This window comes from Gekko japonicus, unplaced genomic scaffold (assembly GCF_001447785.1).
Source record: "Gekko japonicus isolate JY-2015 unplaced genomic scaffold, Gekko_japonicus_V1.1 scaffold351, whole genome shotgun sequence".
Classification (NCBI taxonomy): domain Eukaryota; kingdom Metazoa; phylum Chordata; class Lepidosauria; order Squamata; family Gekkonidae; genus Gekko; species Gekko japonicus.
Genome location: NW_015172561.1, coordinates 387471 through 413535, shown reverse-complemented (window position 1 = coordinate 413535; position 26065 = coordinate 387471). Strand labels below are relative to the sequence as shown.

General features: G+C 37.9%; 1 protein-coding gene across 1 annotated transcript in view; it reads left to right on the top strand.

Moving 5' to 3' along the window:
- Window positions 1–281: 281 nt before the first annotated feature.
- The window catches only part of LOC107118854 (ubiquitin-conjugating enzyme E2 E2), a 155342-nt gene continuing 129558 nt past the window's right edge, over window positions 282–26065 (top strand). Inside the window, exons 1-2 of the mRNA XM_015421234.1 lie at window positions 282–461; window positions 11372–11422. Of these exons, the coding sequence (XP_015276720.1) occupies window positions 286–461; window positions 11372–11422 (227 nt within the window). The 5' untranslated portion in view covers window positions 282–285. The remainder of the gene's footprint in view (window positions 462–11371; window positions 11423–26065) is intronic.

Sequence of the window (26065 nt, the reverse complement as noted above, 5' to 3'; positions counted from 1 at the left end):
ATTTAGCTAATACATTTAGCAGTAGTTTTTGCTTTTCAAGGTTTTCTTTTGTAACATACTTTATATCAGTTACTTGTTACTGTGTAAACTGTGTCTTTTTGTATCAAAAACATACTTGAAAGTGTTTTTGTGGAAAGGGTATTTGTAAATCATGCGTGTTTCTCTTGTGGGTTTTTTAAAAAGCTTCAGTAGTTTGATGGATAATCTGTTGGCAGTGACATTGTTTCTCACAGTATCAGAGCCAACATTTATTTTTTTATTGCTGCTTTCTGTTTAGAATTAAAGATGTCCACTGAAGGGCAAAGAGTTGACGATAGTCCAAGCACTAGTGGAGGCAGCTCTGATGGAGACCAGAGGGAAGGCGTTCAACAAGATCAAGAAAGAGAACAGGTTCAACCCAAGAAAAAAGAAGGCAAAATCTCTAGCAAAACAGCTGCTAAACTTTCAACTAGTGCTAAAAGGTACTTACTGTGGTTCTTTACAACATCTTTTAATAAGTATTGCCAGTGGACACCAATGTTTGAAAGTATTCTTAACATTTTAACCCTCCAATGTGTGTGTTTATTGGCCTGTCCTAGCATGATTAAACGAAGCTGATTATACGTCTCATGTGTTCCCTAGCCACAGATATTTTTAGTAGTGGCTGATGTGATAAATAGTGGCATTCCTTTATTGCTGGTAAATTGGGACAGTTCTGTGACTTCAAAATATATATCTGTGTGTATATGTGCACATGTTCAGTCTTGACAGTGCAACTTATGGTTAATTAACCATAAACATTTCAGACACTTCAGTAAATCAGCATGATAAAAGACTACAGAAATACCTCTTGCTGTAAAATATTGTGTTTTCTTTCCCCTGTTGGTTAGGTACAATGTCAGTGTGACTGAAAATGCATTTTAGTTTGCTTGCTTATACTTTTGCTTGCTTATACTGTAGTTTGCTTGCTTATACTGTAGACTTGCTTATACTTTTGGCTTTCCTGCCCCCAAGAGAGAGAATAGACTCGGAGAACAGCTATTTAAAGATTCTAGGTTGTTACATCAGTCAGTTCATGATAATGATTGGTGTGCTTAGATTCTGCACAGATGGCGCCTGCATTAATAGATTTCCCCCAAGCACATGGTAGCATAAGCCTGAACAGAGACACTCAAATCCTATTTCCAGGGAGCTCAAACCAATCATGGATCTTCAGGAATGTTAGTGGAGCTCAACCCTATATTTGTATAAAATTTAGGATTGCTGATTGCTTTGTCATATTACACTATTCTAAATTAACAACTTTGTAAGTCCTAAAATCTATACAAGACCTATTGATATTATTGTCAAGCATATGAGTAGTTGGGTAACGTGTGGCTTAACCCAGAGGTTAAGACGCTGAATTGCAGACCGGAAGATCTGTAGCTCGGCGGGTCAAGACCCAAGTGCCACATGATGGAGTGAGCTCCTGTCTCTGGCCACAGCTCCTGCCAACCTAGCAGTTTGAAAGCAAGAAATTGCAAGTAGATAAATAGGTACCACTTCGGTGGGAAGGTAACAGCGTTCCGTGCGCCTCAGTGTTTAGTCATGCCGGCCACATGACCATGGAGGAGTCTTCGGACAGCGCTGACTCTTTGGCTTGGAAACGGAGATGAGCACTGCCCCCTAGAGTCAGATTCGACTGGCTTTCGAGCAAGGGAAACCTTTACCTTTACTAAATGAAACAAAAGCTCTTCTTAGTTAGATGCAAAAGCCTTTCAAATCTACTTCCTAGAAAATCTCCACCACCACTTTTTTATGTCTTTCATTCTTTTCACTCACTTCCATATATAAATACATCTTGAAGCTATTATGATGGAAGAATTAATTAAAATCATATGAAAAAGCACATTTTGAAATTCATTTTTTTCACATTTGTACTATTCCAGATGTACTGTGGTCAAAATGTTGAATTTTTTGTATTAGTTTTGTATTAATAAAACTTTCAGACTACATTTTGTACACATTTAGATTTATAAAGCATAATTCTATGATTTTTCACAGAATGTAGCAAGGAGAGGTCTGATGGTCATAACAATTGTGGAGGGATTGTGGCTCAGTGGAAGAACCCCTGCTTTGTATACAGAAGGTCCCAGGTTCAACATGGCATCTCCATTTAAAAAGGACTAGGCAGTAGATGATGTGAAAGCCCTCTCCTGGAGACCCTGGAGACCCGCTGCCAGTCTACGTTGGCAGTACTGACCTTGATGGACCAATGGTCCGATTCAGTGTAAAGCAGCTTCATGTGTGTTCAAGTTATATCTTGTTTGTTTCATATTAAGTTATATCACGTATTTATACATGTCTATTTGTATTTAAAAATATTTTAATGGAGCAATTGGAAGTATTTATTTAAAACGTTTTTGTGCTGCCTTTCCACTCAGTCACAAACATTAAAACATTTAGACAATTATAAATAGTTACAATTATAGAATTCAATTAAAAACACAAACACACAGCATTAGAAGGAGGGCTAATGACCAGAGTAAGTGAGTAGGTTCATATGGGAGAAGGCAGTCCTTAAGGATTTTGGTTACAGGGTTTTAAAGGTCAATACCGTTACCTTGAGTTGAGCCCAGAATTAAATTGGAAGCCAGTGTAGGTGGAACAAGACTGGAGTGATTGGTCCATACAACCCACTCCAGTCAACCCCCTGGCTGCAGCATTCTGTACCAGCTAGATTCCAGACAGTCTTCAAGGGCAGCCCCACATAGATCATATTGTAGTTGTCACTTTCCATACAAAAGTGTCATCCAATTGTATCAGTGTTCCCTGTTCAACCTTTGAATGCTTTTGATTCCTACTTATGTCACAAGCTCATCATATAGGAGACATGTACAGCTGCGGCCAGCATGAAATTTCTGGCCTTCTCTGACATATTTCGTGCTATTTATTGCAGACAATATGGATAAGAACATAAGAGAAGCCATGTTGGATCAGGCCAATGGCCCATCTAGTCCAACACTCTCATACAGAGTGACCAAAACCCAGGTCCCGTCAGAAGGTCCACCAGCAGGGCCAGAACTCCAGAAACCCTCCCACTGTTGCCAAGCACCAAGAATACAGAGCATTACTGCCCCAGACATAGAGTTCCATCTATACCTTATGGCTAACAGCCACTGATGGACCTCTGCTCCATATGTTTATTCAATTCCCTCTTGAAGCTGTCTATGCTTGTAGCTGCCACCACTTCTTGCAGTAGTGAATTCCATGTGTTAATTACTCTTTGGGTGAACAAGTACTTCCTTCTATCTGTTCTAAGCTTATTGCTCATTAATTTCATTGAATGACTACTAGAGGTGTGCGTTCGGTATAAACTGAGCTGAGAAAATACCTGAAAAATTCCTTATCAGTATTTTCCAGGTATTTCCTCAGCCAATTACTGAGTGGGCTACTGATTTGGGTCACCAAAAATGACTGCCTCCCAAAATCCCGAAAATATTGGGGATTTTTTGGGACTGCAGAATAGCCACAATTATAGGCATTTAAAGGGCTCTCAGTTCCTTCGAATGTGTTCGAAGTGTACTCAGCTTGGAGAAGGCATTCAAAGGCACTGCGAGCCCTTTAAATGCCATCAGAGTTCACTTGCTGCAGATTTGTGTGGCTTGACGAAGGCATTTAAAGGGACCACGATCCATTTAAATGCCCTCTTTCCTCTCCATTGAAAACAACGGAGGATGTGGGCACCTTCTTCTGGGGCTCATAGAATTGGATCCCCTGCTCCAATCTTCTTGAAACTTGGTGGGTTTTTAAGGGGAGGCACCAGCAGCTATGCTGCAAATTTGGTGCCTCTGCCTCAAAAAACAGTCCCCCAGAGCCCCAGATACCCCCAGATTCATTCTCCATTATAGCCTATGGCAATCTTGAATATTCAGCAATCCTGAATATTTACTGAATATGAATACCATACTGATATTTGGTATGGTAATTGGATTCAGTAATATTGAGAAATACAGGTATTTTTCGGGTTCAATATACCCAAACCCAAAAAATACCATTGTTGGGTTTTTTAGCATACTCCTAGTGCCCATGAGTTCTTGTATTGTGAGAAAGGGAGAAAGGTACTTCTTTCTCTATCTTCTCTATCCCATGCATAATTTTGTAAACCTCTGTCATATCACCCCTTAGTTGTTTCTCCAAGCTAAAGAGCCCTGACCTCTTTAACCTTTCTTCATAGGGAAAGTGTTCTATCCCTTAGTCTTTTTAGTTGCCCTTTTCTGCACCTTTTCCAGTGCTATATCTTTTTGAGGTATGGTGACCAGAACTGTACACAGTATTCCAAATGAGGCTGCACCATGAATTTATGCAAAGGTATTATGCTACTAGCTGATTTGTTTTCAGTCTGTTTCCTAATAATCTCCAGCATAGCATTTGCCTTTTTTACTGCAGTTGCACACTAAATCAACATTTCAGTAAAATATCTATCATGACTCCAAGATCTCTCTCCTGGTCAGTTACTGCTGGTTTGGATCCCATCAGTGTATATTTATAGTTAGGATTTTTGGCTCCAATGTGCATTACTTTGCACTTACCCAGGTTGAATCTCATTTGCCTCATTGACACCTACTCGCCCAGCCTCGATAGATACCTCTGTAACAGACCACTGCCCTGAACAACTTAGTGTTATCTGCAAACTTAGTCACTTCACTGCTTACTCCCAACTCCAAATCATTAATGAACAAGTTAAAAAGCACTGGACCTAGTACCGAGCCCTGTGGTATCCCATAAGTAAACACTTCTGTTACCACTGAGCTGAGAAGACATGGTGGTGGTAGTTGCAGAAACCACAGGGAGCAGGATGTAATTGAAATAAATGGTTGTAAATTGTAATGAGTTGAAAATTTCACACACAAATGAAGTGTCTTGGATCAGCAGTGTATCTTGTGTCAGAATCTAGCCTTAACAGCTATATATTAATAATTTTGCACTTCATTGCATAGTAGTATGGATAGTGATTCAGAGTCATAGTGGATTGATCCTACACTAACAGTTTTCCTTATGATGAGCCAGAAATAATTCACAATGGCTCAGTTGGTTTTTGTAGTTATATAAATCAAATGTTTGCTAATTATGAGGACTTAGTAATTTCATCAGTGTACACCAAGTATGTTCAAAAGTCTTGGAAACAGTAAGGTCGAGGAGGAGGAGATTGGATTTATACCTCGTCCTTCACTCGGAGTCTCAGAGCGGTTTACAATCTCCTTTCCCTTCCCCTCTCCACAACAGACACCCTGTGAGGTAGGTGGGGCTGAGAGAGCTCTTTCAAGAACTGCTCTTTCAAGGACAGCTCTGACTATGGTTTGCCCAAGGTCATCCAGCAACTGCATGTGGAGGAATGGGGAATCAAACCTGGTTCTCCCAGATTAGAGTCTGCGCACTTAACCACTACATCAAACTGGCTAGAAAGACTCTTTTAAGACAAGAGTTCTGTGGCTTCATAACATGAATATGATTAGCATCTTCAAAGATCACATTCATTCTGAGTAAAGTGAAAACTGGCATACTTGAACACTGTCATTTCTGTTCCCTTTCTTTGCTATATCTGATCACTTGTTCTGTGTTGAACTAGCTTAAGCTTTTGTTCAGCCAATGGCTGATCTAAAAACAGCTACCCCACAGTTATAGGAAAGGTTTGAAGAGAAGAAATGATCTATTTGTGGTTGTTTGTTCCCTAGTCTTGTAGTCTGAAAGTGAGTGAAAACCTGATGTAGCAGAGACCAGACAGAAATAAAAAAGAGTATACTGGTTTTATAAGTGGAAAATCTGAATGACTTAAATATTTTTAAGCTAACCAGAAAAGATTATATTTTGGTCTGAAGCTTTATTCATTATGCTATCAGATATTTCAAAAGATACATAAGATGTTGGGTTGTATACGGAAGAAGTGAGAAAACCACCATTAAAAGGCTACAAGATTTTCCCAGGGGAGTAAAGAAACAGTTCTTTAGACTAAAAATTCTGTAGGCTGTAGCTTTTTAATCTTAATAGCCCATCTGTTTTAAATAAATGGTAAAAAACATTATGCTTATTTAAATGTAGATTGAGAAAGCGCATGTTCCAAATCTGGATTCATTATTCTTTATTTGTATAATGGACCTTGGACAATGTTTCATAATGTATTCAATATGTATGAATTAATATTACGGTTCCCAAGGAATGTTATAGGCCTCGTCAGTACAAGTGTAGTTCTGACATTTCAGTTTGATGGCATTACTAGTTACTGAATTAAGTTTATATAGCATAATTTCAAGATGAGATTTAAACCAGTAGTGATATTCCTGTATGGTTGAGATTTTTGAAATTAAAAAAAAGGTTTGAAAGGAAGTGAATTTTGTTGGTTTAGAAGATGTGAGGTTTTCTCGCCTTGTCTTAAAGGTAATTCTTAAAAGTTTCACCTATGCAATTAAGTGCTGGCATACCCACCTTCCTTTCAGTATAATGAAGATGGATTTATGTGTCTCGGCTAATAATATGGATTGGTACTGTTTGGCAATCCTATCTTACTTATTGGGCAGTCTTATTCTCTTGGTCGCCCTTGGGGCCTGTTCCTTATAGTTACGTTCTCTACTTCGTTCATTCCCTACCCACTGTTTTAATGTGCATGTCTCTAGATCCCAGACAACAAAAGACAGAGATTACCTTCATTCAGTGTGGTTCTGGGTTCAGCATGACTAAGCTATGCTGTATTCAGACAGCCTCCCTGATTCACCTCCTTTCTACAGGTGAGATACAGGAATTAAAGATACAAAATCTGTACATGGGGGAGCGTATCATCAATTTCCTGTCACATAGTAATTTTAAAAATGTACTATTTCCTATGCCCTCCCCCCAAAACAGGGGAAGTAGCCTATACAGACATGCTCTTGGCTCATTGAAACAGAGAATGATAATTCAGTGGCATTAAAAAAGGTTTATATTCTTTAACAAGTGTCATCCTGTGAAAACTACAGAGCTGAATAAACTAAAAAATGTAAATACAGCATTTTCCTATGGAGATTGCATATTTTTTAAAAAATCAGTACATCCTAACTGAAACGTCTCTAGATGCATACCTTGTGTTTTTTTTAAAAAACTGCAGTCCTGTGTATGCATATTTGGGAGTAAACCCCATTGTATTCATTTGGCTTAACACTTCAAACTTACATATAAGTTGTCTCATATCAAACTAAGCTGAAATGCTTTCAGGTTTTCCTCTTGCATAATCATAACAGTAAGTGTCAAATTTCAAGTACTTGGAAGTAATATTGCTGAATGTGGATGTACAATGATTTATTTTTTCCTGTTCTGGAGCTGTATCCAAAGCACAATCATGGACACCTTTGGATACAAAAATGTGTTCTCGACTTGTTGGAGAGACCGTAGAACAGAAAACAATGAATGCATGTATACACTGGGAAAGATTGTTCTCTCATACCACTTAAAAGTCTCTGAAGCTGAGCAGTCTAATTTTTATAGCATTGAATTTTTCCCTTTTAAAAAAAAAGATGGCATGCTTAATAAAGAAATGGTTTAGTATTTAGTGATATTAGTAATGTTAGCATCTTGATGAATATATTAAAATAGCTGTACTTAGCAGTTCATACAGATAATTTTAAGAGGTTGTGAGGAGGATCTTGCTAGCTTGCAAGCAGCAGCTGAGTAAGATCTGGGCTGAGTGTGTTTCTCCTGTGCTTGAAGGTACTTAGCCTGGGTGTGTCCAGAGGTGTGAACAACCCAGGCTGTTGGTCCTTGCCTCAGTCCGTGGGTCATGGCACTAGGCAGCTTGGTGGATCAGGACCAGATCAGGATGTATTTGCTTCCTTTGCTTGTTTTAAATTGAATTGCATTTCAGTATTTTTCTGTAAGATGCTTTGGTTACCTTTTGGGAGAAAAGAAGCATACAAATGGCAAATAAAGAAATAAAAAATTAAATAAGCTAAGGGCTAAGGTCTTCAGAAATTGATTGAGCAAGTGAAGAAAATTAACCAGCTAGTTAGTTACATTAGATTTCCCCCCAGGTCCATTAATTTATGCCCTGAACAAGAGGCCTTTGAAAAATAATTTTAAAGCTAATCTGAAACTGGGCATTCTGTAGTATTTGCTACTGAAATTGGAAGGCACTCCTAAAAGTGGGTCCACATTTTGACCTGGATCACTAAACATTAGGTGGATAATATAGAGCAAGAAGCACTAGAATAACACATAGCCTGAATCTGAAAACAACCACTAGTTATTATTGTCTATGGATGCAGTGTGGCATATCTGTGATCACTTGTTGTTTGCCCCAGTCCACCATGGTAGCCTTTTCTGCTTTCCTCCCACTACCATCAAGCTTTTTAGAAAAAAATCAGCAGTTGATACAGCATTATAATGTTAGAACAATATATCTATTCAGGTTCCCTGAATTCATAGCTTTCATTTTAAAAAGTAAGTCTCTAGTCCTTGTGGAAATATGCCCTTTCCCTTTTATTGCCATAATGAAAGAGTCCAGACTATAATAATTTACAGATCCCTCTGATGAAGTGTTCGTGAAACATGGAGGGGGTCTTAGAGTGAATTAAAATTCTCCCACTGCACCGCTCGTCTCTTGTCTTTTACTCTGTGCTTAGTACAACCCTGCTTTTCTTGCTCCTTAACATAGGACTACCTCCAAAAAGGAGGACAGTGCTGTGCAAGCAGGAAAAAAAATAAGTTCCAAGCCTTAATCTTTTATGCTTTTTTTCTAAAAAAACCCCCAACAACCTCTTTTTGAATGTGCTGTGGCTTAACTGTGCTGTAAATGTACATTTTATGAAAATTTTGAAACCCTGTGCAATATATGTTATGCAATATTTTTAAAAATTAGACTCCCATGTATAGTGTATCACATCTAAACGTAGCTTTTAGCCCAGTAATTATTTTGGTTCACAACTACTAACTTTGGCATTTCTGTTTTTTCTTTTTACTTAGCACAGTCATGTGCATTGAAGACATAACAGTTGTCAGTGATGAAAGTAAGATTATCTCTAGTAATCTGGAAGGATAACCTGTTGATTTGGGGTGGGGGAATTAAAGTTTGTGCTGTAAGAGTGACCAAAAATGTGCTAATACTGTTTTTATGTTTACCATGGGAAATCTATTTTTGTGCTTTTGAACGGTATTTATAGGTTTTCTGTTCTTTACAAGATACATATGTTCCTGAGGTCAGAATTCAGGTCTGTGTCTGAAGTTTATGTTTCAGCAAAGGGAACTGAGGTCCATGGAAGCAAGTTTGGTTATAAATGTAATACATTAATTCAAGTGACATCTTCTAAATCCCCTTATGGGAGAGGACAACAAGTGAAAGAGGCTTTATTTAACATAAGGTTCTGAGAATTGTTGAAAATAATGTTTTTTATTTATTTTTTCTGATGTTTCTTCCCTTTTTTTGAGTTATTGATTTGTGTATGATGCAAATCTTGTATATGTTACATTTTGTTGATTAGTAGTTGTGTTTACAGGAACTTTTAAGTGAGAACACCATGACATAATAATTTATTAGGGGTTTCACTTGTATTATGTAAAGAAAAGCATGAAGTCGCTCTTGAATACAGTTTAGCAATCTAAAGTTAATATTGGGATGTTTTCCATTTTTGATTCTATAATGATAGATGCTTGTGCAGACTAATACTGGTTTTGTAGAAGTGGGGAATTTTACCAACTGGAGCTACAGTGGGAGAAAAATGGGGTGAGATAAAGGTTACTGCTGAGTTTGTAACCCAAGTCTTGATACAAGTGTTGTTTAATGTCAGCCTGTTCATCTTCCTTGTGGGTAAATCCTGTGTCTTACCATCCAAGATCACTTAAATTAGAATTGTTGGTGGCAATCCTGTGCACATTTAACATGGAGAAATATCTAGTGAGATTTGTGTGTAAAGGTGCACAGGCTATATAGTTAAACGTTAGTTTTAAAAAGTTCAACAGAACTGGGTGGTAGAGCTAAAGAAGTCAAATCTCTTGTTTGAATTCTGTGAGCATCTCTATATTCCTGTGCTAACTTGAAAATAGAGTGAGTGTTCACATTCACCTTGTTAATAAGTTGCTAATTGAGTATTTTAAAATTGTTTGTATTGTTAGTTTTGTTTTTCAATTTTACACTGAAGTTAAAGCATGATGCAAACATTGAGAATCTTTAGGTAAAAAGCAGGGTGCAAATTGGAAAGAAAACCCGATTTTTTCTGGTGCATCTTCCATTGAGTTCAGTGGATCTTAGTGTTACATATTGACTGATTTCTAATGAGGTAGCCTAATGAACATAATTGAGATGAAGGAAGGAAGATTAAACACACTTAGGGTGCAATCAGACGCGCCGTTTGATCTGGTGTTGTGACGGTTCAGCTTATATGCGTGAACACACGGTCAACATCTGTGCACCGTCGCTTTCCAGCTCAACCCCCCTTTAAACCAGAGTATTTTGCTGCCAGGTCCCCAAGTGGTGTTTTCCTGATTCTCCGGTTCTAGCCGCACTTTTCTGACGTCTCATCGCTCCTGCAGTGTCGAGCCACTTCCGATTTAAACCCCCTCCCCACTCGAAAGCTGCCTGCAATTTTTTAAATATGTTGGCAGTGTGCGCATAGGCCACCGTGTTTAGAAAACCGACATTTAAACGGTCACTTGTTTTAATGTTTAGATGAGTTCGGGATCTCACGGAGGCCATTTTCGGGTCAAACGTTTAAAGGGAAGTCTTTTGTTGGAGGGGTTGGATTGATTCACCCTGGTGGTTCTGCACATGCGCCATGATAGTTTCCCCCCTTTCTATGGAGGGGCGCCTATGCGCATGTGCAAACTGAGGGGGGAAATGTAAAAACCCGCCGACACACGCTCTTGCACGTCAATAGTGTAGACGTCGGGGAACGACGTGACTGCGTGGTGAGGCGGGATAAGGGAGGTAAGTGTGATCACAATTATCCAGATCAAATATAATCCGGTTAGAACTGGAGCAGTTTAACCCGCTCTCAGCACGCCATCTGACCGCACCCTTAGTGAATTCTGCCTTCCATTCTTTCCATGGGAATCCATGTATGCAATTTATTTGAGACATTTATATGCCACCTCTCTTAAGTCCTGCTCAAAGAGATGTACATGCTACATTTTTTCCCTCCAGAAGCTGCCCATGAAATTCTAAGAGTATTTTGTAACCTGCTTATGCTCAGTTAACCATTTGGTGACTTGGAGGAGCATATCTTTGTACCCCTTAGTGACCACAGCCTACAGAATTTGTGACACACTTTCCCTAAGAACAGTAATCGACTTTTTTATTAATTGGAGTTACCTCCAGTACATGAAGTTGGAAGGAGACTATCAAAGGGGTGGGTGGGGAGAAGTTCAGTCTAACCTCTGTTTCTTTTCTTTTAAGAATTCAGAAAGAACTTGCAGAAATTACATTAGACCCTCCTCCAAACTGTAGGTAAGTTTTACATGGATTTATTAACTTGAGATATATGTGAAAATTACACCAGAGTTTGGCCAATTTCAAGCTGGTTAGTTTGACTTTTGGTATAAAAGTTTGTAGTAATCATTTATAACTGTTTTCCCCCAGTGGCAAATACTTTTTTCCTGAATTACATTGGATAGGTGATAACTATCAAGTTTAAACTATTGTGATAATGATGTGATATTAGAGAAAACCAAATCAGATCCACATCATTCTGTTTTTAATGCTTTGATACAGTCTTCTGGCAGTAGTTGATGCGGGTTGTTGGCAAATAGTTGTATGTTGCATAAAAGAGATTGCATAATTTTAGGCTTTCTTTTTCTGGGATATGATCTTGTGAAAGCATAATAAATTGTTGGATATTGGTTGTGAATTTGGAGTTTGGCCATTTATGTTCATTTCCTGAATAATTTAACTTTTAAAACCTGTTGTACTGTATTTCAGCTGGTTTGTCGTTGCATTACACGATTGTCTATTTCAAACTATATACCTGCCTAGTTGACATGACTTCAGTGTTGAAGTTCAGCCAGAGTTATGCTTCAGGGTTTACTCAGAAGCTTGGTTTCTGTACCTGCAGCAATGGAAGCTAATGTTTTATTTTAGCATTTTAATCTGGATAACTTTATAAAAATATGCTTGTGATATATTAGGAAGCAAGAATGTAAAGGCTTCATGAAATTAGGTAAGAGATGCTTTTGGAATTAATTTAATAAGATACATTTGCAGTAAGAATGTACTTTACAGCTCTGGTTTCTACATAAAATATAAGTATGATACTGGAATGTTAAGTTTTGGAATTCTTTCTGGAAGAACAAAAATTATGTTAAATAAACAGAAGTATACAACAAATTTAGAGTCCAGTGGCACCTTTAAGACCAACAAAGGTTTATTCAAGGTATGAGCTTTCGTGTGCACGCACACTTGATAAAATACAGAAGTATAATCAAACTTGAAGTTATGTTGCTTGATCACTGCTGTTTTGTGTACCTTAGAGGACAAAAAACCTTTAAAATATATGAGCTTGTTGACTTGGACTATGGTAGAACTCTGATTCAAATTATTGGGTGGAGTGGTAGGACAGTGTGAACCCTGCTACTGTGTTCCCTGTGTTAACACGTAGGTGCTGACCGTATTTATTTGCACTGTATCACTCTTAGCATTTTCATCTCATTTTTAAAAGCATTCTGGTTGCTGATTGTATATGCCAGAGGTGTCAAACTCATTTGTTATGAGGACCAGATCTGACATAAATGTCATTTTGTCCTGCTGGGCCATGTGTGCCATAAAACATAATGCCAGGTACCAGAGATATAAACTTTATAAAGGACAGCAGCTGATAAGCTCTGAGTTGGTGTATCCTCACTGCAAGGCCTCATGGGCTAGAAGGGGGGTGCAAAGGAAAACCCATATGGGTGGACTGGAGAGCCAGCAGTAAAGCACTGGGCAGACACTCCCACGTGGTTTGATTGCTGCAGATGAGGTTGTTCCACCATGCTGAAGCCACAGTCGGAGTGGCTCCACCCATTCCGCCTGAGCAGTCTCCTGTTCCCTCCCTTGCACTAGTTGCTTGCGGGCCGCATAAGAGCCCCAGGCCTTATATTTGACACCCCTGGTATATGAAGTAGCAACAATGTTTAAGAGACAGTGAAATAAAGCACTTTCAGGTCTTATATGCAACTTTCAGGTCTTATATGCAACTTATGCTTGCTAGAAGTGAGGTTAGGTTTAGGCAATGAGTAATTATAGACGGACTTGAATACTATGCTTTGCTGTGATATGTGCTTAGAAGAAGCAGTCTCTCTAATGTATAATATTCATTAGTCTTGTTTATAAATATATTTTCAAGTATTGATTTTGAGGCTCAGGATCATTTTAATTTTAATCCCCTAGAGTTGATTTTATGAGGGTATTTGCTTTGGGGGACAATAAATACTAATGCTATACTATTGAAAGCTGATTGGGGTGGATTCTATTAGTCTATTGCAACAAAAGCAAATCAAGTATTGTGAAACCTTAAACTATCTGATTGTGGTGTAAGCTTTCACAGAGTGGAGAGTGCTAACATGATGTTACTTGAGTGAAAGTTTGTCATAATAAACCTATCAGTCTTTAAGGTGCCACAAGATGATTTCTTTTTTTCCTTACTAAAAGCTAGAATGAAATTATTGTGCATTCTTCTTGATTTTTTTACATGGGTAAGTTGCCACTCAGGTCACATGTACACATTTTTATACTGGTTTCTTGCTTGTGCCAAGATGTGAAGGCCCGGAAAAATACCGGAAAAATTCGGGAAAAAATGGTTTTTTCCCCGTTTTCTTCCTGAACCCTTTTTATTTTTTTCCGAAAAATTGAAAAAAGAAAAGAAAAAAAATTGATTATGGAACGTTTTATTTTAACATGATGAATAAAATATTTTAAGACCAGGTGTTCAAATATTTTCCAAATCATTTCTAAAATATGTATATATATATGGTATCAGATTGATGTAATTTCTGTGCACTGAGGACAAGCAAGTCCTAGGTTACAAACTGAACTCTCCAATGCAAGAACAAGATGCATTTCTTCCTTTAGGAGGTGCGATTGTCAGAAGAAAATAAAAAAGTTTCAGTTTTGTTTTTGCATGTGGGTGGGTATTCTGTAATAATTGTTTGGATATCTGGAAATTTTACATCTCTAGGTATGGCTACCACAGGAAAAACAATTTACTCCTATATTCAGAAGGAAATTTTCAGAAAACCAGTAACCGCAATGGGCACAAGCTTTATTAATTTAGAAATGTATATGCCATCTCTCCAGGGAACTGCTGATGGTTGTTAATAAGTTCATTTTTATCTGTTAGTTTGCCAAAGCATATTAATACTGCTTTTGCATGAAATTTAGGGCCCCCAAGGCAGCAAATAATCAAAAAGATTTTTAAAAAGATTTTATCATGCTCTACTCCCCCATACACTTGCACATAACAGTTTTTTTTCCTTGTAAATAATCTAAATTAACCAAGAGGATAACTCAAGAAATGCAAAGCCTGGTGAAAACAAAACTCATAGAGTGTAGGCAATGCTTTCTCACATTAACATATTTTGGAAACTCCAGGGGCTAAAGATTTTTTAAAATGCCACTATTTCTTAAAAGAAGGTCAGGGTGGTATATAAGTCTCCCCCCATTTTAACCTCACAGTTACCTTGTGAAGTAGGCCAAACTGAGAGAATGTGAGTGGCTCATGATTACCTGAGAACTTCACAGAAGTGGTGAGATTTAAACACAGGTCTTCCCAATTCTAGTCCAAAATTGTAATTATGACTAGGCCAGTTCATATGTTACGGGCAGGGGTCATTTCGTAGAAAAAGAGGTGCAAGAGCTCATTAGCATAACTCATTAGCATAACTTATTTGCATGTGCCACACCCTCTGACATCACTGGAAGTGTGTCAGAAGGCAACTCCCACCACTCAGGCTCCACTGGACTGTTTTGGACTGTTTTGGTGTGCTAGCTATTGGGGGGGGGGGAAACGTGCAGATCTGCCCTTGCAGAGGAGGGAGAGCTTGTACCTGAAAGAACCTTGGTCTTAAAGGTGCCACTGGACTGTTTTGGACCGGGGGGCCGGGGGGAACTCTGCAACTTACCTGGCTGCTTCTTGCTCTGACTGAAGGCTGCTGGGAGCAAGGGGTGGGGCTTGTTGCATATGCCAGAGCTCCACTCCTGTGCGCTCCTGCAGGAAATGACCCCTGGTTACAGGAAATGTGTGTACATCCGTTATGTACGTCTGTTTGTAAGAGCCAAGATGTGTACACTTCAAAAATAAAATAAGTGCCAGTACCTGGATGAACATGAAGTTTAAATTGCATATTGAGCTGTACATGTGTTGAAGGTAAGAATTACTCAATATCTGTACAAAGAAAAATCAAGTGTATACTGTACACAGATTGTAACGTGGCATGTGAACAGATATAGTAGTTCTCTACAGTGGAATCCTCAGCAGTTACTTAGAATGGTGTAAGTCTACTTAGAACGGTGCCTTATAATGAGCTTACAATTCTTTCATTTCAAACCTGACTGCAGTTGTTCAAGAAAGCTGGGGTACACATTTCTTACATGCCCAGAGTAATGCCGATTGCCGCTTTGGTGTCAGGAACGAATCGTCTTCTAGGCCTGATTGACCCAGAGATCCTGGAGGTTTTTTGCCTTCCTCTGGTCATAGAGCAGGGATCACGGGGGAGTGCGGGGGGTAGTTTCCACCACCAAAATTGTGCATTATCTATATTACAAGTTGAAGCACACACATTTTAAAATGTTTAGATTCATCTGTTTATTTGTTTTGTTGTTTACCATAAGATCCATTATTATATTCTCTTTAAGAGTGCTCTCAGGACAGAAAGACCGTGAATCGAGGTTCCATTATCATTCAACAGTTTTTTTGAATTTTTTCTATAAAGATTTTGCTTTGTCATTTCAAAAAGCACCTAAAGGCTTCAAGCTGTGGAAAGACCTACTGACAAACTCTTCTGATCTTATAATGGAAATAACTGATTTACAGATCCTTATATTCAGAATTACTAGACAGGTGGCCATTTGGGGGGGGGAAAGGGGCTCCCATGTGAGAACATGAATGCATATTTAATTTACTGTGGATCACCTATAGAGGGTAATTGCCATGTAGATTTAAAGAGCAAGCTTAAAGCAATTAAGAATTTTCTGTAAGGTGGGGACAAATCATGTGTCTCAGCATGGTCTGAAGGGACACTGATTTCTGGTTGAGATGGTGTCCAGCTCCTATAGCAGAAGAGTGTGTAGCACTTTGAGGTTTGCTCTGATATTTGACTAAATGCCTAATGTGTTTCTAATTTTCAGCTGAATAAAGTTCTGTTCCCAAAGGCAACTGTAAACTACTGTGCTTATTCTTCCACAAATCATTCCTAATTTTTTGCTCATCTTTGATATAGTCTTTATGTCTATTTCAGATTCAGACACCTTTAATGGCATAATGTGTCTATTTATAAAGTTCATGTTTAATTCTGATTTCAATTTTGTCTGTGCATAGCCACAATTAATACAAGTAAACAGTGCTATAAAATCCTTTTAGAATCATTGGTGAAAAACACAAAACAAGCTTTAGGAAGTGCTTATATAGTATGCCAAATCCTTGTAATATGTGCTTATGGATTTGTTTTCTCGCAGTAACATTCATAATTATTTAAGCTATACCTATTTCAGGAATTAAAAAGACCAATATGTCTAGACATTAGGTTAGTAATTTGGTCTAGAACAGTTGCAAATACAACATATAGACTTCAGTTTCTGTTTTTAAATGTATTGTCGCTTTGCACATTTCACATAAGTGAAGGTGTCTTTAGTGTAATCCTTAGTTCTCTATTTTTGTATATGTGTTCACAGGAATTTAACAGGGTGATTTTCAATGTATTTTCGCTTTCATCAAGGTTGGGAATTATGATAGCTCAAGAATAGATTATGTTTTCATTTCCACTTAGTTTTAAAGCTTCTTTGATATGCGGTGGCACTAAAAGTCGTTTGTAATTCTTTCATTATTAAAAACAAGACATAAACAGCCCTTCAAGCAAACATAACTGAGCTAATCTAAATACAATGAATAAACAATAGGAGCTACTCAGCAGGGTTTTCTAAATCAAATAATGGCCCTATAGATGAAAATGTTTTCAAGACATTATCTATAGACAAAAGAATTTGGAACTATCATTATGAATTAGATTTGAAAATATCTATGCCTTTATCCTATCCGATATGTCCTCTACAGTGAGTTTCAAAAAAGATTGAAGATGTGGGCTAATATGTAGTCTGTCTAAACATTGCATTTTTGTCTTATTTCACACATTTCTCTGAATGTTCAATACAGTTGCATTTGATATGTGTGTTGTCCCCCTGCCATTGTTATGGCATAATGTGATGTAAGTTGTATGTTTGGATTTATATGATACTTCACCTTCAAAATAGGGTGCACATGCATCTCACATCACACATGTAGGGAACTTGCATTCAGATTCTCAAACATGCTTATAGAGGGCTTGTAGTCCTCAACCTACACGTTTTACTTTGGCTTTAGCATTAAAATAAAGACCCAACAAAAAAGTTCATTTTTTTTAAAAAAACCTAGAGGTAGGCAAGCCATTCAACAACAAAAACACCTCCCCCCCTATTATACTAGAACAGTTATAATGTCTTTGTAGGGTTTGGGTCTACTGTGGTGATGAGAATATGTTGCCTGTACTCCTGAAACTGGTTGCTTACACAAGCTTCCAGTGTACACTCTAATGCACCTTTATGTTGACAAATTAATTATCATATGGCAGTATGTGTAGTATAGCCAGGAAATCCTAAGATTGTCTGGCAGCCAGAAGTTCTAGCTCGTACAATGTTGTGCAACTCTAGGTGGTGAGCTAGACTTTGTTTTTTAAGGCAAGAGACATTTCAGAGGTGGTTTGCCATTGTCTACCTCTGTATCATGCTCCAGGTATTGCTTGGAGGTTGCTCATCCAAATACTAGCCAGGGCAGACCCTGCTTAGCTTCCAAGAGCTGATCTATCCCGTTCCTTTTCAATCCCTAGTCCCCCCTTCCTTCTGTAATGTTCTGTTTTTGTAATTTCTAGTAATGAGGTGAAGAAGTTTCTTTCTTGCCATCGTATCTGAAGAAGTGAGCTCTGTCTCCCAAAAGCTCATATTAGACTTCTGTTTTGCATCCCCTTTTTTTAAAATAACAGCCCTTTTTATGTGACTTGACCTGAAAAAGGTGATTTAATTTGGGGATTCATTGATATACCGTTCACCTCTGAATATAAGAATGTGACTCTTAGAGAACAGAGCTTTTTTCTCCCATTGTCTCTGTTTCCCAAATCCTTCATTTCCAACTTGGCAGCCTTTACACATGAAATCAAAGCCACCATCATGAGTATTGGTTATCAGGGTCGGGGTTGCAGAGAAAAATGTGTTGTTTTACAAGCATCTTTGATGATAGAACTAATTTGAGCCAAGCTCAATATCATTTGTGCTTTCATGGGCAATAAAATTCACTCACGATGATATTCAGCATGGGCAGCTGCTGAATAGTTAAGACCAGACGGAGCTTTTGAGCTGTTATGGAGGAGGGGGAAGGAGGAAAGCCTGTATTTTTCAAAGTATTTTTCGAAATTAGGTTGATCATGCATCTGCTTTATTTATAAGGCTTTCATTAAGTAAACCTTTCCCCCCCCCAGTGATGAAATAACAGGGAAGATTTGTTTAGACAAGCAAGCGATTATCCTATCCCTATCTGAAAAGATTTCAAAGAAGGCCTATGAAAAAAAGCAAATATTTGCTTTTTTTTCAGATCCCCTGTGGTGCTGCTAAACATTTCGGTAATTCTTTACTATCAAGTTTTGATCCTCCTGAAATGTAAATGCAGTGCTTTCTTCTTCACTTTCCTAAAATATAGTTGTACTGCGGAATATCCTTTTAAAATTAATAATGGTGTCTGGTTTATTATTGGAGTGACAATTTAGCTAGTAAAACTTGACTGCTAAGAATTGTATGTTTTGAAGGATTAAAACAGAAATATAAATCAAATGTTGGGGTTTTTTTAAGTTTGTGTGCATTGCTGTACGCATTTGTTTTAATTATGAGTGGCTTGAGCCCCCTGGAAGCTTTCTGCAGATGGAAGGGCTTTCTGTCCACAGAGTCTAATGTTCATCGCTCCTTTTGCAGTCCAAAGTTCTTCCAGAGATTGGCTGCTCCTGGGAGATGGGACCCCTTAGAAACAGAAAAGGAAAGATGGCCAAGATCTCCTTTGGGAGGAAAGAATAAGTGAAAACCACCCCCCTTGCATGTGCAGAAATTCTTTGTTGGGTCCAAGCCAGTATGTCTTATGGAAAACAGTAAGCTTCACAAGGAGAAAAATTCCAAAATTTGATTATTTTGTAATTTGTAAAAGCATGCAGCATTGTAGTTTGCTAGTCTATTCTGGAGTCAGATTGGCTTCAGTTTTTTGAATTAAGTCAAAATTCATGTCAAATGCTCCCTAATGATAATTAAGATATTTCCTTAAAACAATGTCTTCACATATCAGTTTATTCTTTAATCTGTTTACGTGTAGTGTTATCTGATTTATGGGGATTTAAATCCCACCAAACCCCACTAATTTTAATGTGAATATGCACTGATGGTGGCTACTTGGTTTGCCGCTGTAGTGAATATCTTCACAGATTCAAAACTACTTAAAATGCTTTTTATTTTGAATGGCAGGCATATTGTATAGGACTCTTGATGATCATAAGTAGTCCTCCATTTGGCAATGAACAGGCATTATGAGCAAGACAAGTTTAATTTCGAACACCTGTTTGCAAATTTTCAGTCATCTCTAGCTATAAAACAGTTCTGATTTAAAATGGAATCGAGTGAGATTATAATCCCAAAAGTTAAAGAATTGGTTCTTAAATAATATATTTTTAACCATTTAATGAAAGTCATACACAGTACATCGCTTATTTTTAGATATTTTAATGGGCATGTTGGAACTTTATGCTGTTTTAAGTTTGGAGGCAAGGGGGAGCAGGAGTTTTGGATACAGGAAGAAGTCCTGGGAGCTACACAGGGGATGGAGAGAGGCTGCAGGATCTTGGCCACCATTTTAGGTTGCCAGGTAAACAAAAAATGGCAGTGAAGATTGTACAAAGTAATGCTATAGGTCACAACAGGGTAGTTATGTAACAATGGAGAAGGTGCAGACCAAAACACAAAGTAACAGTGCAGAGGACAATCACTTCTAGTGTTGATCCCAACCAGCACATGCCCATTAAAATATCCTGCCCAACTCACAGTCCCCTCTTGGCAATCCTTCCTTGGAATTTTATACTGTTTTAAGTTTGGAGGCAAGGGGAAGCAGGAGTTTTGGATACAGGAAGAAGCCCTGGGAGCTACAAAGGGAATGGGGAGAGGCTGCAGGGGTTGTAAGGAAGGAAGGATTGCCAAGAGAGGACTGTGAGAGTGGAGGTGAGCAGGAGGCAGCACTGAGGGCAGTGGGGAAAGGGGAAGCGGGCCAGTGAAGGAGGGAGAAGAATGTGAGCTGGAGAAAAGGAGGGTGAGTGGAGAGCAAGGGGGAGAATGTGCAAAGCAGGAGCTGGCAAGAGGAAAAAGAGGAGGAAGCCAAGACAATATGGAGAAAAGGATAGTTGGGAGAGCGATGGTATTTCCTCTCTCCCACAAGTGCTTTGTGTGTATAAATTAAGTAGAGGGCATGTCTGCATCTGCTGCAGTCACTTAAAGTTATATAACTTTTATTCCTTCGCAAGTATAACTATACTTACAATTAAAAATAGCATATGTGGTAAGAAGCACGATCATATGCTTTAAGGAGTCTAAGAAAAAATACAGGGAAGCAAAATGTTTGTAAAACTATTAGTTCCGGAGTCTAAATTTAATATTGTCGGATGTGATGAAGAACTTGATATTGTTGCTCAATTGATAGATGCGTGTGCCTGAGTTTGGGTGAATAGATGAGGAAATTTTGGGGGACAAGGAAACTCCTTGCCTGCTCAAAGGAGTATGACCATTAAACCTAAGGACCTAATCTTAGAAATCTATACAAATATGGGTGTTGCAGAATAAAAATTAGGTGACTGTGTTCATTTGGATATAATATTTACAAAAAGATTTCATTTTGACAGGCATGTATTTTGGGATGATCTTCCAGTTTCCCCCAAATTACTGTGTTAATGCAGTTGTAGTTTATTAGGTGGGTTAGTGATGATGGATAGAATAGTATCCTGGTATTACTGTGGCTCCCAGAGTCTCAGTTAGCTGTGTTGCATTTAAATAGCTAGTCTGACACTGGCAGTTCCTGGTACTTCAGATGTTTTTAAAAGCACGGCTTCTCTTAATTAGCTTATTAATTGAATAGCATACTGTATGACCTTAACAGCATTCTGTACTAGAGAGTTGTGTAGGGTCTTTTTGCAACAGCAGTCCCAGAGGACATTTGGCTGATTCATTACTATGCAATATCTCTTCTGTCTAGGGATGGGGGGAGAGCAGCATATGCTGTGCCATGTGAAAGGGCATTTCAGTTGGCTGGTGCAGAGAGGAAACGAGCCCCGGCCCTGCTGATTGTTGAACAGCTACTACTACCAGGACTGTTGGTGGGTGATGGCTGTTTTCTTCAGCTGCCTTTTGGCCCTGCCTTTCCTGGGGCATGGATGGAGTGCTTGTCACTTGTCTGCATCTAAGGATGACAGCTTTGGGACAGAAACTATAATTAGCACTCTCTTATTTATTTGTGCTTTCCAACAAATAAAATAACATCTGTCATTCATATTTTTGAAGGTGGCTTGTTTGCTTCGCTGCCATATCTCGTTCACAGAAATGTCCTGTTGGTAGCAGCAGGCATGGAAAAACACATTACAAAAATGAAGGATTAATAGGAAAATGGTTGTAAACATTTTCATAATGTCATGGCTGGTTTAAAGATGTGAAACTTTTAAAGATTTATTTGCATTTTCTTCAGTTAATTGCTTGTCTGTTAAAAGGGGGGAAAGCATTTGCTCAGTGTGAAGATCAAATGATCTACATGTACACGAGTCAAAAATAAGTTGAATGTGCACATGACGTATATATAAAATGAACACATATGCATTTTATTTGCTGTTCTGATTTGATGCAGACAAATTATATATGAGTGTCTTTTTTGAAGTTGCTAATTGGTTAATTAAAGTAATTAATTTGTCTTCCTAGGCATTGTGTTGATTCTTTGTTGATGATTTTTCTTTTATCCCCACTTGATGGCATTTGCTGGAGTCTTTTATTGATTTAATGCCCCTGCCTAATGAATTGATCTTAGGCTACTGCCTCTTTGGAAGTTGTTTCAGATCTTCTGGTGCTTTCAGTGCTGCTTTAATCTATTTTGTAGTTTGTTTGTTGCCAGTTTGGTTTCTTATTATTGTTGCTTGTCTATTTTAATTGTTTAACATTTTAATTTGGATTTTGGACTTCATGTAAACCATCCTGAGAACCAATTTGGGTAAAAAATATTTTAACGAAAATCATCTTTTCTTCAGTTGTATAGATAATTGGGTTGGCAGAAACCCACAGTTCCACTTTCATATCAGTCTGTGCAGCGTGTCATACAAGTAGATAGTTTCCACCAAAGTTGTACACTGCTAGTTCTGTTGTTTTGAATCTCAGGGTCACATCACACACAATTAATTTCCATAGGTTATGGCCTATAGGAATTTTACGTGTGTGCTTTGTCAGGCCCCAGTTCAGTGAATGCCTTTCAGTAGAGGATCTTCCAAATTAAAATTTATCAAGTACTTCTTTTTCTGAAAAATTTTAATTTAATCAGAGGTGGTAGCGTTATTCCGTCTGCTTGTTACCTTGGAGGGTTTCTCCTTCTATATGAAAATTATAATGCTGCAGGGTTCTGCCTTAGCCTTGAGAATTGTTAATTTATTTTGATGCATTAGGGGCTGCATTCAGTTTGCTGCTCTTCATTGTGCCTGTAAGAATCTGTTTATTCACATGTTGGCATCTTGTGTATCAATTTAATGGATTCCTTCATTGTACCACTTCTGACATAATTTATATGGATTTTATAACACATGTGGAAGTTAAATTTACTTTTATCTTGGAGTATTTGGAGATTTGCTCCAAAATAGTTGATAAATACTATGCAGTATTCTGAAGAACTAAATACGTTTTGTTGATCACATTTTTAAAGTGAAATTTGCTTCTGATCATACACAATAAATATATCTGTCTAGTACACCTACTTTTATAGGTTAAATTTGCTAATGGAGGTTAGTACAATCTTTGAAAGTCTGTCCAAGCAACAAAGCGTTTTAAAACTTTTCTGTTTTGCTATGAAAAGCTTTTGTATGAATTCTTTTTTTAAGATGGTATTTGGTATTGCTGTAAATATATCTGTCTAGTACACCTACTTTTATAGGTTAAATTTGCTAATGGAGGTTAGTACAATCTTTGAAAGTCTGTCCAAGCAACAAAGCATTTTAAAACTTTTCTGTTTTGCTATGAAAAGCTTTTGTATGAATTCTTTTTTTTAAAGATGGTATTTGGTATTGCTGTTCATTGTGAGTGAAGTTTTCCTCTAGCAAACAGTATGGAAAGGGGCCAGACTGTAACTGTTACAGCTTTTGCATAATCTGCCATGTACAATTTGTTTGTTACCTCCCAGAACTGGGCCAGTGTTTCAAAGAGAAAGCATGCAGAGATGATTAGCAGATGCACTCTGAAATAGGTTACTTGGCCATAGTTGATCTAGTCATATTAGTACTTACGTATACTTACTTTTTTATTGTTACAAGCACTAGTAATGTCGGCATTTCCACTGCATTGCTAAAAAGAAGTAATGATTTTAATATACAAATTATTGTGTTACGCAGGTATAATTAATGCCATCTGGTATTTTCTTTCAGATTGCTTAGAGCTTTATGCAAATATGTGATAATTCGGAGAACTGAAAACGTCTGCTTTGGAGACTTGCTTTAACAATTTATTATGTCAAGTATGCATTTTAGTTATGATCCACGTTGCAAGCAACAGTTCAGCTTTTAGCAGGATTTCATGCCACTCTTGATGTTCACAGGCCTATTGTTTGCAATGAAGCAATTATTTGTAAGGAGCACAAAAGAAATACTACATCGTTTAAATATTATGTAACCAGTACAGGTACTCATCTTAAATACATGTAGTTACTGGTTGTTTTTCTTTTGTGGCAAGCAGCGCTTCCTAACAACTACTGTGAGGACCAAGTATGGAATAAGTAGCTTCATACACTTCAACTTTTTGTTTGTTAATAAGGGCGGAGTGTAACTATGATCTTAGACACTTTTGTGATGGCGCTTACCATTTAGCTATCAGTTCTTAGTGTGATGACAAAGGCCAACAAATGCAATCTGCTATAAAATGATGTCAACTTGGGACATTTATTTCAAATATTGAAATAATATTTTTAATTACAGGTGATTGGAACATTTGCCAAATTAATTCAGGTAGTTTTTAAAGAAAGACATAATGCAACCAGGCTGCTATTAGGGAAAGTGCTACTTCAGCTGAGCAATTTCCTGGGTTAACACAGTGTGAAGATACCACGTGCTTTCTCTTGTGCAACGGGAAAGACTTCTGCAAAAGCCCTGGAGCATAGCTTTCAGTTCTAGTCACGCTGTCTGGATAATTTAATTCAGACATGAAGCTAATAACATTTTTAATACAATTGTGTGTATTAAACAGTATTCACGCTTTATCCTTTGTATGTAGGAACTCATCTCATGCAAACTGTGAACACAGTGGCAAAACCTTCAGTAACCCTTTTACATGCTTTGTGTTATAGAATGAGAAAGCTGATTCTATTAATCAGCTATGGTTAAAATCTATGGTAGCAGAAATATAAGAGTATGATTCAGCCAGAGTTAAGCATGCTTATTGTAATGGAGTATTTATACACATGCTTAAATAGAGCATATTATCAATTACAGAGCACAGAAACCATGATATTATAAAACTAGTTTATCGGTGTAAGATACTCCAACCATATCTGCTGGTTGTTATTTTTTGTACATAATTAGCTAGTAATACTGACAATGGTAACATTGTAGCCCTGAGGATTTATAATAGGAAAAATAGTGACTACTTAGGTTGCTGTACCTGTTCTTTGAACAGAAGTCCAAAACTGTAGCTCTGGTTTTGTCTTTCCCTTTCTCTCTCTGGATCTTGCTGATCCTCTGAACTACTGATTTTCTGTTCCTTTCTTACATGAAGATAACCTTGGCAGAATCTAGAAATGCTATCTGTCAAAAGGTTTATAAACTTTAAATCATTCTTAAATCCAACATTTGATCATTCTTAGATATAAATTTAAAAATTCTATCACGGTAGCACTACAAAATCCTTCTCCCAAGACTATGATTCTGCAGTGAGAATTTCGATAGCACAGAATGCGCTGTTATTGAATCTTTTCATTCTGATGCTATTTCCTCCAGCGTACTCATGCAAGCAACATTGGGAGAAAAAACCCCAGTGAATAATTCAGTGAAAAGGGATTTCCACTCTTTATTTGGGAGAGGATTTGATATAATATTTTTAGCTTTTCAGATTTTTTTGCAAACTTGGAAGGGTCCCCCAAGTCAGCAGAACTATCTCGTTTATGTCACTGTGGCCCTGATCCACAGATTTAAGTAACCGCAGATTAGGCCTCACTTGATTATTAGAATATAAGATGTTGCTTACAGTTGACAAGCACCCAGGACAGTCTGATCTCATCTGATCTTGGAAGGTAAGCAGGGTTGGCCCTGGTTAGTACTTGGATGGGAGACCATCAGGGAAGTCCAGGGTAGCTGCGCAGAGACAGGCAATGGCGAACCATCTCTGTTCATCTTTTGCCTTAAACTTTAAGGGATCAACGTAAGTCCAGCTGTGATTTGACACCACTAGGGGTGTGTGTTTGGATTTACCCAAGCTGAAAATATAGCTGAAAAATACCTTATTGGTATTTTGGGGGGCCACAATGCTCCCTCTAAGCTGTGGAGTCTTGTGAGCAAAAATTCTACTATGTGAGCTACTTGGCATTAACATTGTGAGCGAGAGATTTGGCTACTGCATAAATTA